This window comes from Vulpes lagopus, chromosome 1 (assembly GCF_018345385.1).
Source record: "Vulpes lagopus strain Blue_001 chromosome 1, ASM1834538v1, whole genome shotgun sequence".
Lineage (NCBI taxonomy): Eukaryota > Metazoa > Chordata > Mammalia > Carnivora > Canidae > Vulpes > Vulpes lagopus.
Window position 1 is genome coordinate 9,051,750 of NC_054824.1, and position 16,388 is coordinate 9,068,137.

Sequence of the window (16,388 nt, forward strand, 5' to 3'; positions counted from 1 at the left end):
AGTAAGTGGCAATATTCATTTGACAATCGGCCTCGGTTATTTTTAGAGTGCTTCCCATTCTTATACTGAACTTTATTCTTTAAATATACATTGGGGTGGAAAAGGAAACTATCTTATTTTCTAAAACACTTAAAGCACTCATTTCTTGACAAGTAGGAGATTCTTGGTCCATGAGTATTTATGCCACAAAGATCCATTCCTGAATGGAAGCAGGTGAGTCTTTCCCTCTAATAAGGCAATGACATGCAGTCCTTTCCACAGGGCTGCCCCATGCTTCCTGTGAGGCTTTTGTAAAAACATTTTCAGTTGTAATACTTTATTTAAATAGTTACTATTTGTAAAATTCTTAGTGTGTGGCACATGCTAAGTATTATATAAGGGTTAAATAAAATAACTCAATAAAGGTTTATTTAAAACAAGTGTAATCTTCCTCAGTCCAAAAAACTGCTGAGGATACTCTGGTCTCTCTGCCCGAAGATGCTGGCATCCACACCTGAAGAAGTATGGGTTCTGGCACACACTGGCATGCGGGCAAGCCAGCAACCTTTCCTGTTTGGCTGAGTTATGATATCAATGAGGAATGAGTTCTCTACTCTTAATCCTGGAACTCTAAAATGTTATCATCTTAGACATTTTATCATAGAAACAAAATATTAAAACTTTTCTGGGTGGGGGTGGAAATCACCCATAATTCTACCACCATAGTAATCCATATTTTTTAAAAAAGATTTTATTTATTTATTCTTGAGACACACAGAGAGAGAGAGAGAGAGAGAGGGAGAGGCAGGCTCCATGCATGATCGACATGGGACTCGATCCCGGGTCTCCAGGATCAGGCCCTGGGCAGAAGGTGAGCCACCCGGGCTGCCCTGCCTCATAGTTGTTTTTAAATAACTAGGCCAGCCCCTCCAATACCTGATGCATACAGGTAGATTATACCTATTGTTTTTATGGGGGAAAGAAAATGCTTTCTTAAAAATATTTATTACATGGATAGTCCTTATTCATTTTTATATCTTAATTTCAAAATTATTTAGAATTCAGAAAAATCTTCCCACGTTGACCTTTAATCATTGTGTACAGCATCTGCTAATCATTCCTAGGTCAAGGAAAATCCCAACCCTACTCCAAAGCCAAAGGACTTGGTCTTTCAAAGGGATAAGAAAAATCAGCTCCTTTTCTTACTTAGTTAAAAAAAAAAAAGTGCTCAGTATATTTACTGAGCACTAGTTTGCAAAGGATTCCCCTAAGAACTTGAGAGGAGTTTAAGACAAAGTCCTTACCTTAAGTAAATTAAAAATCTGGATGAAGATAGGAAAGTGACCTCACATGTGGCTTTTCTCAATGGAAAAACTATACTATGAAGGTGCATAATTATTAACCCTTACAGAAAATAAAGGGATAAGAGGTTCTATTTCATTTTGCTTAAGGTAGCGCAGGAAAGACAAATGATCAAACCTAATTGGTAAAAATCAAATATTTTATTGAATAAAAAGCAGGTAACTCACTTACATGCCACCAATCACCTGAACAGAGCGTATCTGTGTGTTGAATCCTAGGGATCGGAGATTAACTACTTCTGCATTAAGTTCAATCTTCTTTCCTTTGAAGTCTTCTCTTTCAAAAAGAATAATTGTTGGTTCAGAAAATTCCTGTTGAGGAACAAAAATAGTTTCTGTCACTCAGCTTTGACAATTTGGACTTCTACAGAAATAATCTCCTTAAGGGACAACTTGTAAGGTGGGACCAGGCTTAGCCTGTCCTAAAGGGCCTTTCCCTGGAGGTCCGGGTGTTCCTGTACTCCAAAACAACAGGGAGGAAGGGTGGAGGGGCAGGAAAGTTTTCTACTGCATAGGAAGGTAGGTAAATATAATGGGGTTTTAAAGCGGGGAGGACATATCCTAGGCACAAAAATATGGGTATCTGAATCATCAACACTTGTCATTTATTTCCAATTTTGCCATTTTTTTTATTGGGGATAAGGAGGGGCTAGGAAGCGATGTTCGGAAATGGCGAGGGCAGTGGCAGTCTGGAGTCTAGTGGTACAGTGGCAATGACCTAATCAAGGAAACTTCCCCTTAGATACATTTTTCTTTCTTTTTTAATACTTTATTTAAATTCAGTTTGCCAGCATATAACACCCAGTGCTCATCCCATCAAGTATGTATGCATTTTTCAAATGCCTTTTTTGTTGTTGTTTTAATTGTAAGACAACAGTGTTCCCAAGCTCTCCTGTAGGAATAATTGTTAGAAGGAGAGAAAACAAAACCAACCCAGGGTGGAAGCCCCCTGTTCAAGCCATCATTCATTTTAAGAGGACAAGAGCAGAGACAGCCACTGATTTTCAGAAAATAAAAAGCTGGCAGCTTATGCTTATTTTCTAAATTACAGACCCTTATGACCCTAGTCTAAGCTCTAATGATAATAATCCTAAGATCATAAATAATACATCAAAAATTCCCTAGTCGCTTAAAGTTTTGTGGTTAGGGTGTGGCAACTTACTGCTTCATTTATGTGGATGTGCCCCGACGTGTACAAAGATTTTTGTCGAGCAGTAAACAGAACAGATGAGTATATAGAGGTGGTTTGTACGTGTAAGAATGAGGTTATGTAAAATATATAAGGAAACGACATAAGTAGCAAAAGTGGCGTGAGCATATATTTCGAGTACTAGTTGATTTGAAGACTTGACAACTGACGTGCGTGTGTTTGGGGGGGGTGTGTGTGTGCACTTAAATATAGATTTGGAGATAGCTTTTAGACTCCTAAGCAAGTTAAATATCAATGTTTTAGATATTTTATTGTTTATATGCTAATGAATCTTCCACATCATTCCAAGTTTCTCTGCTACTATTTTCACATCTCAAGAAAGGTCAGCATTCTAGTTATTTGAACAGGCAGGGAAGGATGAGCTAAAGCCACCTCCTGTATGCTCTTCCTACTTTTAAAACTCAAGTCACCAACTACATGTGTTTAAGGCTTCTTATGAGAGATCAGCTACAAAAAGACAAGTATTTCTACAACTACAGACAGACATATCTGGACTTGAACCTCTGCACTCTTTCTTGATGTTTTGTTCTACTGAACATTGCTTGGGCTACATCAAAATGAAAGGTTTCTGTTCAAAAAGGGACACTATCATCTGAATTAGCACATATGTGATGCACTGGGAGAAGACGTGATTGCAAGTCCTTAAAACAACAAAGCGATTTAAAAGCCATGATGGGGGGACAGCCCAGGTGGCTCAGCAGTTCAGCGCCGCCTTCAGCCCAGGGCGTGATCCTGGAGACCCAGGATCGAGTCCCACGTCGGGCTCCCTGCATGGAGCCTGCTTCTCCCTCTGCCTGTGTCTCTGCCTCTCTCTCTCTCTGTCTCTCATGAATAAATAAAATCTTTTAAAAAAAATAAAAAATAAACTATGAGGACTTTCTGTGACTCAGTAACAACAACAAAAGACAACAGTGACAACAGACAAAAGACCTTGTAACAAAAGATAAACAAGACCTTGGGCAAAGGATATAAAACAGGCAGTTCACTGAACAGCAAACCCAAGTGACTAATTCATATGTGAGATACCGGTCTCACTAACAGTGAAACATAACACAACAAGATGATACTTTCAACCCAATTTCTTCAAATTGATGAAAGTGAGAGAATTCCCAGTAATGGCAATGACGTAGAAACCAGGAACCCACATGCTCTCCTAGTAAGGATCTCAAGTAGTGGAATTTGGCAGTGCTTAGAGAAATTCATGTACGTGAAATCCAGCAGACCCACCTTATTTTTGTTTTTTGGGTTTTTTTTTTAGATTTTATTTATTTAGTTATGAGACACAGGCAGAGGGAGAAGCAGGCTCCTTGCAAGGAGCCTGATGTGGGACTTGATCCTGGACCTCAGAATCATGACCCGAGCCGAAGGGAGATGGTCAACTGCTGAGCTACCCAGGCATCCCAGATCCACTCTTTTAAAATACATACCCCCAGGAGACTTCACACGGGTCAACAGGGACATATGTGTGTGTGAGAGGATTAAGTAAAATAAAATATGGTGATGAATACTTTAGCCAATTAGAATCAATAAACTGGATGTACGTTCAGCATAATGGGCAGCTCTTAAAATTTTTTTAATGTTAAGTATTGGGTTTATAATGATGAGAACTATAGTATCATACTGTATATAAATTAAAAGCCTATAGTTTTTTTAAAAACACACAATATCCGAGCTGTATCCCATACACATCAGAATGGGTGCCTGTAAAGGAGAGAGGCATAGAAATAGGGATTGGGCATGCAATGGAAAAAAACAAGATAGGAAAGGGACCTTGAACTAATCCTTGATGACTAGTGCCATGGCTGACTCAACACTCTACACCTGAAGTCTGAGAAAACAGCCAACCAAATCAACTTCTATGCCAAAGATCTAAAAAGAGGGGCGCATGGGTGCCTCAGTCGGTTGAGCACCTACTTTTGGCTCAGGTCGTGATCTCCAGTCCTAAGATCAAGCCCCATGTCAGGCTCCCTGCTCAGTGGGGAGTCAGCTTCTCCCCTCCCTCTCCCACTGTGCTCACTCTCTTCTCACTTGCTCTCAAATAAATAAAATCTTAAAAAAAAAAAAAAAGATTTAAAAAAAGGCCAAAACATCACACGAAGCAAAGTTCTACTACAACTGTTTTCTCTGCCTCTGACTTTAAGTCCTGAGGAAGCCTGCCTGTGCCCCCATCAGCTGTGTGAGCCCCACATCTCTGTGACACCGTATTCACACGGACATACTTACAGCATCTATAAAACGAAGAGACTTGAAAGTTGCTCCAGGCAGACATCCCATTGCAGAGAGACAAGGATAGTGGCCTTCTTCCAACACGTACTGATTACCAGAGAAATTTTCTCCATCATATGCAACCCAGCTACGATAGGAAAAACCACATATATGTAGAATATGTAAATTGAATATTCCTATTCAGGAAGTCTGATTTTGAGAGGTAGCCTGTTATAAAGCACAATGCATATAGCTAACTGTTCTTTCTTCAAAAATATCTAGGCCTATTTATTGCTTTCCATCTTTGGCAAATTAATATTCACAACAAGTCAGCTGACAGTTTGGCATTTGGGAAACAATTTTTTTTCTTCCTCCATGAAATTATTCGAGTTTTTGCCTGTGTACCTTCCAGTATTCCTCGGCCCTCTCCTGGGTGCCACCATTCTTCAGCCCCTGAGTCCTCTCTGAGTAATCCTTCAGCCTCCACAGCTAGTGGATCTGATTTCCTCCCCCAATTTCTCTCTTTTATCCTCATTTCCAGCACCTCTGTACTGGGCCAGGAGTCAAAATACCACAGCGACTTAGACAAATCATTTAGCCCCTCTGGGCCTCACCAGTGTCAGTAACATGGTGATTTACCATGCTTCCCTAGAAGAGATGGGGTTTTTTGGTTCATTCTTTTAATCCAACAAGTGCTAACTGAGGATTAATTGTGTGTGTCGGGTACTTCTCCATTGCTGGGGACAGAAGAGAAGATAAAATCCCTGGTACCATCAGGTTTACACTCTAGTTAGCTGAGGCAGACAATAAATGAACAACAAAAGTACCTAGCTGGTACTAATAGGTGAAGCAGACAGGGGATAAAGAGGAACTGGGACAGAGACGGAGGTGTGTGCTAATAAACTGGACTTTTACTGTAAATCTGTGCACTTGAATGCTAAGCCAGTGCAGTTTCCACTGTGCAATGCTAAATGATAGGCTGGTGCTGTTGAGACCATAAAGAACTATATGATTAAAGGCACCATTACTATTATATTATTATTATTATTAGACTTAATTCCTCATCATCTGCACAGATGGCTTCAAGAGTTTTCCTGACCAACTTTCCACGACCTTGGGCTCTCCCCTCCTTCTAAAGCTTTTGTAAAACTATTTTCAGCACAGCACTTCGAGCTCATTGCCTTTCCCTTCTTGTGTTTTCTGTGGCATCCATCTCTTACACTCAGGGGTAGCCTTCATGATCTGATCCCACCTTCACAGTACAAAGACCTCTCAGCTCTGGGGTGTCGTGCTCCTTGATCACATACACACCAGCTCCATGCCAGCCATGCACTGCCTATCATGCAGAATGCCTATCCTATTCCAATCTACCGTTAAAAAAAAAAATCTACCTTGAGAGGCATCTTAGAGATTATTTAGAGTCCTGATACAGGTGACAGGACAGGCTAGAGAGCAGAGAACTGGGTCTGAATCACACTGTCCGGTGATGTGATCCCATGTCACCCTCTGATGTCCGGCACTCAGATGCTGCAAAGCACAGTTTAGTACTAATAGGGTCTTGTCTCGTTCGGTGGTTTTGTATAATGTCAAGCAGCTAAAGGTGTCACTAAATACTTGCTGATACGTGAATTCTAACCTTTCGCAGCAATTAGGCTCCTCCAGCCCACTGTTTTACTTACCTCCCTCCTAAAACTCTGCAAGACTTGGTAGAGAACGAATCATCAATTTGACTTGTTGTTTCTTCAAAACCTTGACTGCGACCTTGAAACTGTGGTTCTGAAAACAACTGAATCTTTGAAAAAGTAAACAGAAACACGTGAAATTATTTTCCTGAACACATTAACTCCTTCAGCCTTTGAAGTGATGCAAACATGACCTGTTAACTCTTGTTACAATAAACTACTATGAATTTTATAAATCCTTTAATTTTCTATTTCTACATTAATGATCAATTAGAAATACTTTGGCCGCACCATTCATGCTTACTTAATTCAGAGACATCAAAGGACAAGCCAACAATAGAGGCGGGTTTCTATAGAACACCCTGTTGCGACAAGCAGTGAGGCATTTTAAAGCTTTATTGTGGCCAAAAGTAATTGTTCATCAGTTCTAACATTTACAAGAAACTTTATTTTGGAAACATAGTATAGTTTTCCTCCGTCTCAATGGAAGATACTTGCTGACTTATTGGAATCTTGTGTATGCCAATAAAGGAGGCTACGGTGGTGTTTGTGCCTCTGTAATTAGGGCTGTCTGAACTCTGAACACTTCCATTAAAAAGCCTAAATGACAAATGTAACACTTCAGTTGATGCAGACAGTCAGCATTCAAAGGCTTGCGTGAGAGACCATATAAAAGAGACCATATAAAATATTTGTCTAATGCAGACACAGCAAATATGAAAATTCATTTTACTGTTTATCACAATAACTATGTATCATTTGAAATATTAATCCTACCTTACTAATATAAACTGATCGGTATAATGATATCAAATTCAACTTTATATAAATAAGAACATTTTATAAGACATTTAGATATGGGTAAGTGCTATCAAGCATTTATAAAGGAAACCAAAATCTATTTTATTTTATTTTATTTTTTCCAAAATCTATTTTAAAATACAATTATGCTCTCTGGTATAAAAATGGGTAAAAACTAACAAAATGTCCCAAATGCCTCACGTTTTACACATTAAGATCAGCTTTTCAGCAGAAGCCCCTAATTATAATAGATTACTTTTTAAGTTACCTGGTTTCGTCTCCTTGGGCCAGTGAAAGAATCCTAAAAATTTTTAAAGGGAAGAGAAAAGGACATGAATAGACTGGACATATCAAAAAAGTTCTTTCTTCCAGCTCATGAGCAATTACTGTTAAAAATAATCTCAGAACAGTTTCTATCGTGTTATGTATTACATAAATTAGAAGTCCACACTGAGGAAATCCAGAATTCAGTTAAATATTCTCATATGAAAGTATAACTCCTTACCAAACATATGGGTTGAACAGAAGAGATCTTACAATTTTTGCCTCCCCAGTCCTCAAAACTGGTATAGAAGCCTTTATCCAGTATGTATTGTTCTCCCGTGAAGTCAGGATTCTCATAGGCTACCCACCTAAAGAAACAAAAACACTGACTTGTTATAGTTTGTACTTTTTTTTTTAATGTAGTTTGTACTTTATATGTATAATAAAATTACCAACCCACTTAGGTAAATATGTATCATAAGAAACTTCCATTTGTTTTCATAATCAGCCATCTTAATTTTTCTAATTCTCTATTAGTCTCTTGGGAGACTTGTCTGTATGACAAATCGAAGTGACAGGTGAAAGTATCTTTACTTGAACCTTTTGGTGTCCTCACTTATCAAATCCTAGTCCCTGAGAAAGCCCCAGTGGGGGATATTTGTCTGTGTTTCTTTCTAATTCTATTCTGAGGAAACCATCTGGACTTCCAAGAAGTACCCGTAAAGTTCTCTTAGTAAGCAAGCAAGAGTTTTGTTTTTTTTTTGTTATCGACATCTGTATTTTTCCAGAAAGATTACAAGAAACTACCTCTCTGTTATACAACAAATCACACTGAAAAAAAAGTTGACCAAAGAAATGCTTTGGAAAAAGTACAGCAAGGGGAAACAGCATGTGCCAAGGTCCAGAAATGTGACAGACTCTGGTGTATTGGGAAAATCTAAGAAATTGGGAATTACTGGAGAAAGGAGACACTGAGTGGGGGAGGGGCTGAAGCTGGGAGGGAAGAAAAGATCAGAGGCACAACAGAAGTATAATACCTCTATTACAAATCATGGGCAACTTCAGTCTTTGAGTGAAAAACACATTCTTCAGGTTGGCATGTACACACAGAGAGATAAGAACTCTAACACTGTGTGCAGGAAATTCAAGCCAACGTGAGTAGTGAACTACCCTTGAGTTTAAATATTATTTGAAACACTAAAATAAAGATAATTAGTAATTATGCTACCTTGATATCATATGTAATCATCTTTTTATATGGTACATTGGTTGAAGTTCAAGAACTGGTTACCTTTATAAACACATTGCTCTCCTTTTTGCAAGGTCATCACAACAGTTCAAGAATTATTTGGGTTATAAGTTTTGTTTCCTCTGCAGAAACTAACGATTTCAGCCAAGCTGATTATAAAACAAAAGTCTCCGTATCCTGAGTGGACTTCCATCCATTTGCATGATAAAAAATTGCTCCAAATTTACCATTAAAAACAAACAAACAAACCAAAAAATACAGCTAAGTAATTAAAATTTTATTTGGAATAGGATTTCTGTCGTGATGTGTCTATGCACAGTAAGCAAAACTGAACAAACACTCAGATACTAAAATCTCTTCTGGGATGTTTTCTTTTGTTGCCTCACAAGTGACCTACACTCAGAGGATAATCAACAAAACCAACTTATTGATGTGATGCTACTTTCTAGCCAAAGATAGTCTTTAAAAGGTTTTCACTTCTGTTATATTCAAGAGCTAACTCAGCGTCTCCTCCTGAGTTCATCTGCTGCCCTACTGATCTGCTCACCGCTGAAAGGAATAATACCTATATGCCTGCATTTATACTCAAAACTTTCCAAAATGCTTTCACATCTATGACCCCACTTAATCTATTTTACAGAAAAGGAAAACCTTAAGACACAGAAAAGTGAATTCATTGATTCTTTCAACAAACGTCACCTGGCCATTTATCATGTGCCAGGAACTAGATGGCACTCGGCATGCAAGGATGAAAAAGACAATCCTTGCCCTTGAATTTACAGACAGCTGAGAAGTATCACAAGGAATTATTTGTTGGCATTTTCTGAGTGGGGAATAACTTGTCCAGGGTGACACAGCTGATTAGTGGCCAAGGATGACTGGGCCATGACTGTGTTTCCCAAGGCTCCCCATGCTCTTTCATGACCCAGGCTGCCATTTCCCCTATCAGGTTTCCTTTCATTTATTCTTCCATTGAGCCACACTTAAAACAGTCCACACACTTCATAACTAGAACAGATTACGATTATACTGCCAAAGGGGCTTGACCTTAGACAAAAACTCAAATACAGGCATTATTTAGGAAATGAACAGCAACCAAGGAGAAAAAGAACACTGCAAAAATCTCCAGGATCAAGTAGCTTATAATGGCTAACGTCTGTACGTGCACTTCCGACCATCTGAACAGAGTAAGTGCTGGAAGACCAGTCAGCCCATTTCAGAAAATACTGCTCCCCCACTTCAGAACCTCATTAGCAGTTTTTAAGACCTATCCTTTAGCATGGTGAGGTGAGGAGTTAGGAGACCTCGTTCCAGCTATGGTCATGACATTCACTTCCAGATAACGTTGAAGGGGTCACTTAATCTTTGTGAAAGATCGTATTTTCATTTATAGGTAAGGAGGTTGGCCAGGATCCCAGTGCTGACATCGTGTGAGGTTATACAGCTCCTGGGAGCCTGGGTGCGCTGCCTTTGCTCACATGGCCTTTGGCTTGTGAAAAGAAGTGACAACTAAGTAAGAGCATGGAATCCTACTGTGTGAGGAGGAATATCTGCACAGCAAGAGTATCTACAAAAACCAGGATGAAAGAAAGGAAGGAAAAGAAGGGAAGGAAGAAAAGAGAAGAGAGAGGGGAAAAAAGAGGTTAAGTCATATCAGAAAAAAGTATTCCTGGCAGGCTCTGTATCTGTAAAAAGTTACAGAATTTACAGGTAGCTGAGAAGTATCACATGGAATTATTTGTTGTTTGTTCTGAGCGGGGAGTGACTTGTCCAGGGTTAACAGAGGGTTAAAAGGCCTTTTTTTTTTTGCTTGATTGACTTCCGGTTTGGAGGGGAAAAGGCTGTGAATGGGAAGAGATGGAATGGAACACAGGAGAGAAGGCAGCTCAGCAAGCCTGGGAGGAAGCTTTAATCCAGCTTCTTTAGTCCTTTAACAAAAATCCAGATTATTTTTTTTTCAAATCACTAACAAGTGAGAATGCTCTATTTCCCTATAAAACTAAATCACTTGTAAGGAAACACCCGACACCACATAAACTTATCTAATTCATGGAGGTTAAAACAAACTACTTATTAAGATGTTACTTGAATTGACAGTAGTGTTCTTTTCCTTCCAAGATGCAGCCCCAGATGCATCACCCATTAATAGGGGGGTTAAAAAAAACAAAAAAACAACTCAGATCTGAGATTCTTGGGTATACCTATATCTTATACTCGGGACTCGTAAGAAGAAGATTCTTTACTGTCCTTGTTTAAACATATTCTGTACACATGAATCAACACTTCTCGTTTATAAGGTTGGTGGGGGTGGTGGGGAGAGAGCGAGCACAAGTACCAGCAGGTCCCAGGCTGCTGCAATCACTGCTCGGAGCTTAAGGGCGGCAGGGCAGCCTGGCCCTTCCATGGAAGGGAAAAGGAAAAAGAAATTCAAACAACAGCACTTTTAATTTTTTAAGCTGGACTCTAGAAATATTTCCTTTTGTTCTTAATCTTAAAAAAAAAAAAGTTAGCTCTGTTTCCGCCATGTGAACGAGATAGCACAACGTGAAAATGATGAGTAGAGCTGGAACAGGGAGTGTCTCCTGATGTTGCAATAGAAGCGGAATCCAGTTCTCGAAACCTCAGTTGGATTCATGAGCATCCTTCCCGAAGGCTGGTCTCTGAGCTAAACATGAGTTGACTGCCCGGGGAATTTATTGCCCGTGTGATAGGAGAGTGCACCTCCTGGGAGACACCCAGAACAAGAACCTCAAAAAGGTTTTCTGAAAAGTTTTCGGGTTCCATCCTGAGACGTGAGGAACCAAAGTAAAATCTTATTTACCAAGAAGAATAAAGTCATTGAAATCATTCTTCTTTGAAACCATTAAAAACAAAGAGGCTAGTCTTCCTCCCTCGTGTGGGCACACCTCGGCCTCCCTAGCCCACAAGGACCAGGTCCCACGCCAGCTCTTGGGCCAAAGTCTTCCCGGTGTAGAAACTGGAAAGTAACCTCTCTCTGCTCAGTAGATTCCCGGAGCACGTAATCTCCAGGTCTTTTGTAGCAATGATTATGTTTTATATGGATACTGTAACCTCTGTGAGGACACCATACAATGCTTTGCACATAACAGACCTCAGTAAGTATTTGTCCAATAACCAACCCAGTGAACCGCGAGGAAGCAGCTGGTCCTGGTTTACAGAAGCCCTTCTACAACCACACAATTTAAAAGGAAGTGGTGGTGATGGGGGAGTGATGTGTGCACACCTCCTTTCAACTTCCCCCAATACCACAACTCAACTGCTATAACCAGAGAGAAAGCCTGGCAGGAAATACAGCTCTAAAGGACTAAAAATCGAAACCTATAAAAACAACGTTTTATAAAGGAAACTGACTTCAAGTAAACAAAAATTGGATTAAAAAAAAAAAAAAGACTGGCGCTGGGCACAAGCATAATGTACATAAATGCCCTAAGGGAACGCTACCCGGCTTCCTTCTGCTTCCTCTGCTAGCATGACTGGACTCGGACTCATGCCACCGATACACCTGTGAGCTCCAAAACATACAACTGTTTTTCGAGACTGAGTCGGTCACTATTTTCCTTCTAAATAGTGAACTTTAAAGGTAATCTCAAATACTAGAGGGCCGTGGCAACATTTCAGATGACTTCTGCTGTACCATGCCTTTTGTCTACAGCAGATTGTAAAATGTTAGGGCTCCATGGCAGGACCCAGTTAGGAGGCATTTCCTGCTAAGAATGAAGACCGAGAAGTCCCAGATGTCACCCTGCCAAGATGGTGCCACAAGCAACAACCTACACAAGGATTTGGCGAATATCACTAACAGTAAAAGCATATTACATCATAAACACTACTCCGATATCCAGGGATCCTATGGGAGGCTCCGTGAAACATGATACAATTGAGGTTACAATGATCCCAATAGCCTAGGTTACTCATGACATAAAAACAAAACAAAACAAAAACCCTAACATCAAACACTTTCTTTCTTTTTTCTTTTTTTTTTATGATAGTCACACAGCGAGAGAGAGAGGCAGAGACATAGGCAGAGGGAGAAGCAGGCTCCGTGCACCGAGAGCCCAACGTTGGACCCGATCCTGGGTCTCCAGGATCGCGCCCTGGGCCAAAGGCAGGTGCCAAACCGCTGCGCCACCCAGGGATCCCCCATCAAATACTTTCAACAGAACCAATGTCAAATAATTTCATATAATTATTTAAGAATACTCTCACTTATATATAACTGACGTCAACCTGGATAATAAGGACGATTGTTTAACTTCTTTTAATAGACACCTGTTTTGCCCATCTGATATCTGTCCCCATTCTTTCTGATATTTCTGGGGATCAACTCACCCCAGAATAGGGGATAGATCACCTATCAGTGGCTCCTGTGGGACGGAGCCTATCCTGCTCCAGGACTGGGCACATAACCCAGGTACCATCATCTCTGTGACTACGGTGCTTGGTTCAGGCAGGTACATACAACCCAAGCTGAGAGAATCAATGTTAAACTTGGAACCTTTGTGGCAAAGAGAAGCTCTTTCCACTGGACACAGTGAGAAGAGCAAAAGGCAGATGATGCTGCCATAGGGCACCAGATGGAAGTAGCCTGCCTCCATCAAAGCCAGCACAGAAGAAAAGCCCAATCAAGAGACAAGAGAGCAAGTTCTAATGACAGCGTCTACACCCTATATCCAGCCACAACTGAGGCAAAATCTCTCAAAAAACTTTTAAGTTATGGAGGCCGATAAATTCCATTTTTTTTAAACTTATACCAATTTAGGTTGGCTTGTAGTTGTGTGCATCCCAAAGAATCTTGACTGATCATCTTTCAATAAAAGCTTACATTAAATAAAATAAAATAAATTTAAATAAAAGCTTTACATTAATAAAGCATTCAATGGCGAACTCCAGGTACATTGAAACAGTAATTTTTCTGTCAAAATGATAGTGAAGAAATAAGATGAAGCAGGTGTAGGATATAGGGGCTGAGGGCAGGCTACCCCGCAAAAGTACCACAATGGCATATTGATTATTTCAAAGTAAAGTTGCTTAAACAGCCTGTGTAAAGACATTCAGACCCTCCTCTGTCCTCCTGAAAGCAGGAAATAAATCTCCCATGTGAAAGGTGCCCTCCCTGTACCTGGAGGTAGAGACACACCCTCACCACCAGAGACAGGGCTTTAGAGCTGAGAAGGCCAGAAAAACAAACCTTTAATAATTTACATTAGCACAAATTCTGTTTAGAATTCCTTACTAATTGAAGCTTCCAAACAAGTTTTATCCTGTCAATTCCTCACAAATATATTGTCTCTCTGTCTAAAACATATAAAAACTGCCTGCCTTGGTCATTTCTTTGGGTCTCAATTTCATTACTGGGCCTCCGTGAGCATGTAAATAAACTTCGGTGGGGTTTTTTTCCTCTTGTCATCTCATGTAATCTATCTTATGTCAATTTAATTCTTACACCAGCTAGAAGAATCTTGACGGTATAAGAAAATTTTTCCTCCCCTGAAAGGACTAGAGGAAAATTGAATGGGACTTTACCCCAACCTCCGTTTTCTGGTGTTAGATCATTATTTTTTATTTGATTCCCATCTTAAGAAATCCAGGAGCTCTTCCCATGCAGAACGATAAGAGAAGTGAATCTGTGGGTTTCTACTATCATGAAACCCAAAAGTCTACTGCAGTATTATATTACACATGAAAAAAAAGATTATATGAGAAGGATTTTAAAAAGCAGTTATGAAAATATTGTGGCAGTATTTATTAAATGACTGATGTAATGTTGGTATGTTTATTTATTGTCTACTCTGTGTCCCAGACACTATTAGTTTAATACAACCCAAGGTAAAAGTGTTTAAAATCCCAACAGGGTCATTTCACTTACACTCCACTCAGTACATTAATAGACTGTGTCTTCAATCCATATCCGGTCTCCTTTAAGTTAGCAACAATTCCTAACACATCAATACTGGAACCTTTGGATCCAAAGTTTTTTTCACTGTACATTATCATGTGAGCATTTGAAAAATCCTATTAAGAAAAAAAAATTCAAAGTTCAAAGGCTAGCCATTTATTATTCAAAAAATATCAAGTATTAGCCATCAGCTTTTCTTTAACTTACACCTAATATAGGTCGTAAAGACTGAAGTTCTCCATTGTAACCTCCCCAATCTTTCCAGTCCTTGTACTCCCCTTCTTCAAGCAAATACTGATGACCTGTAAATCCAGGCTTCTCATAAGCAACCCAACTGCAACAGAAAGAACATGAAGGAGTAGTAATTTACATTAGCGCTAAAATTTTTCCCATGTGTTTATCAGTTTTATTAACAATTTCTAATAGTTATGAAGCTAGACACAGATTCATGCATTACAACCATCGGAATTCTTTTCTGAAATTTAAGAGACTAATAGAATGGTCCCCTAAAGAACAACCTAACAAATATACATCAAAGTTCTGTAAAGGAGTATAGGTAGTGTGAGTGTGTGTGTGCGTGTGTGTGTGTGTGTGTATATTTAATAAGAACGACTCAAAAAGAATTTCAGCAGGAGCACTTGGGTGGCTCGGTAGGTGAAGTATCTTGACTCTTGATTTTTGGCTCAGGTCATGATCTCAGGGTCTTAGGATCAAGCCCTGCCTCCACTCATTCTCTAATAAATAAATCTTTAAAAAAAAAACTACAGCAAAGAAAACTGGATAAACTTTCTTCAATGAGTAATTATTATATATTTTTGTCTATTTACAAGACCATTTTTAGTGTATACTTCTAAAGGAAATACGTAAGATCTATAAAGTATAAAATGTCATAAAAATAGCAAACTAACAGCTCAATAGTATGGAGCATAATATTAATAAACAAGATGTAAATATGATCAGTCCGGACTAATTTATCAGCCTTGTTCAACTGGCCCCAAACCATCCCCTCGAACTGCCATGTCAAATCCGGGTCACAGTTAGCTGAAAACATGTTTAAAATTCACTGTATCATGTTATTTGTAATGGTTTTTGGGTGGTGGCAGTGGTGGTGGGGGAACGTGATACTACTTCACTAAAGGGATAAAAAAGAAACCCCTCTGGCTCCTCCCATCTACTTACATTCCTCTCAGAACTTTCATTGAGCCCACAGACGTAAATGGAGAACTGTCATCTGTCGTTTCCTCTGTTTCACCTGCTTCCGTGATAAAACTACACATTTCTGTTTCTAGTTCCATACATTTTCCTTCAAAGAAAGGCTTTTCATAAATAACTACCTATAATAGAGATGAGATATGTCAGTAATTGTAAGAAGTTAAAGATCTCAACAGCTAAACATTAAAGCAGTCATTTAATACCACTAAGTCCTAGAACACAAAACTTTCTGATAATTTTTTAATTAACTAAATAGCAGTATTTTATCACTTTAAAACCCAGAATTTTTTTCCTGATGTGGTGCATCCCAAAGACAGGTTCAAATGATAGATTATAAATAATTGGTCTAAAAAAATTGGTTTTTGTTCAATGTCAAAAACCCATATTTAGGATTTTGCTTAGGACAAACTAAGGAATCAGAGACTCCCCCATTGCCTTAAAAATGGAATCCAGGGACTACTGGGTGGCTCAGCAGTTGAGCGTCTGCCTTCAGCCCAGGGTATGATCC

At 39.3% G+C, this 16,388-nt stretch overlaps 1 protein-coding gene across 2 annotated transcripts in view; it reads right to left on the reverse strand.

Annotated features, from left to right (window-relative positions):
- The window catches only part of CRYBG1 (crystallin beta-gamma domain containing 1), a 47,963-nt gene that overhangs the window by 6,262 nt on the left and 25,313 nt on the right, over positions 1-16,388 (reverse strand). For both annotated transcript variants that reach the window (XM_041764882.1, XM_041764889.1), the window contains exons 9-16: positions 15,848-16,002; positions 14,876-15,002; positions 14,639-14,784; positions 7,744-7,870; positions 7,507-7,539; positions 6,435-6,547; positions 4,774-4,903; positions 1,513-1,652 (exon numbers count right to left, since the gene is read on the reverse strand). In XM_041764882.1, the coding sequence (XP_041620816.1) occupies positions 1,513-1,652; positions 4,774-4,903; positions 6,435-6,547; positions 7,507-7,539; positions 7,744-7,870; positions 14,639-14,784; positions 14,876-15,002; positions 15,848-16,002 (971 nt within the window). The remainder of the gene's footprint in view (positions 1-1,512; positions 1,653-4,773; positions 4,904-6,434; positions 6,548-7,506; positions 7,540-7,743; positions 7,871-14,638; positions 14,785-14,875; positions 15,003-15,847; positions 16,003-16,388) is intronic.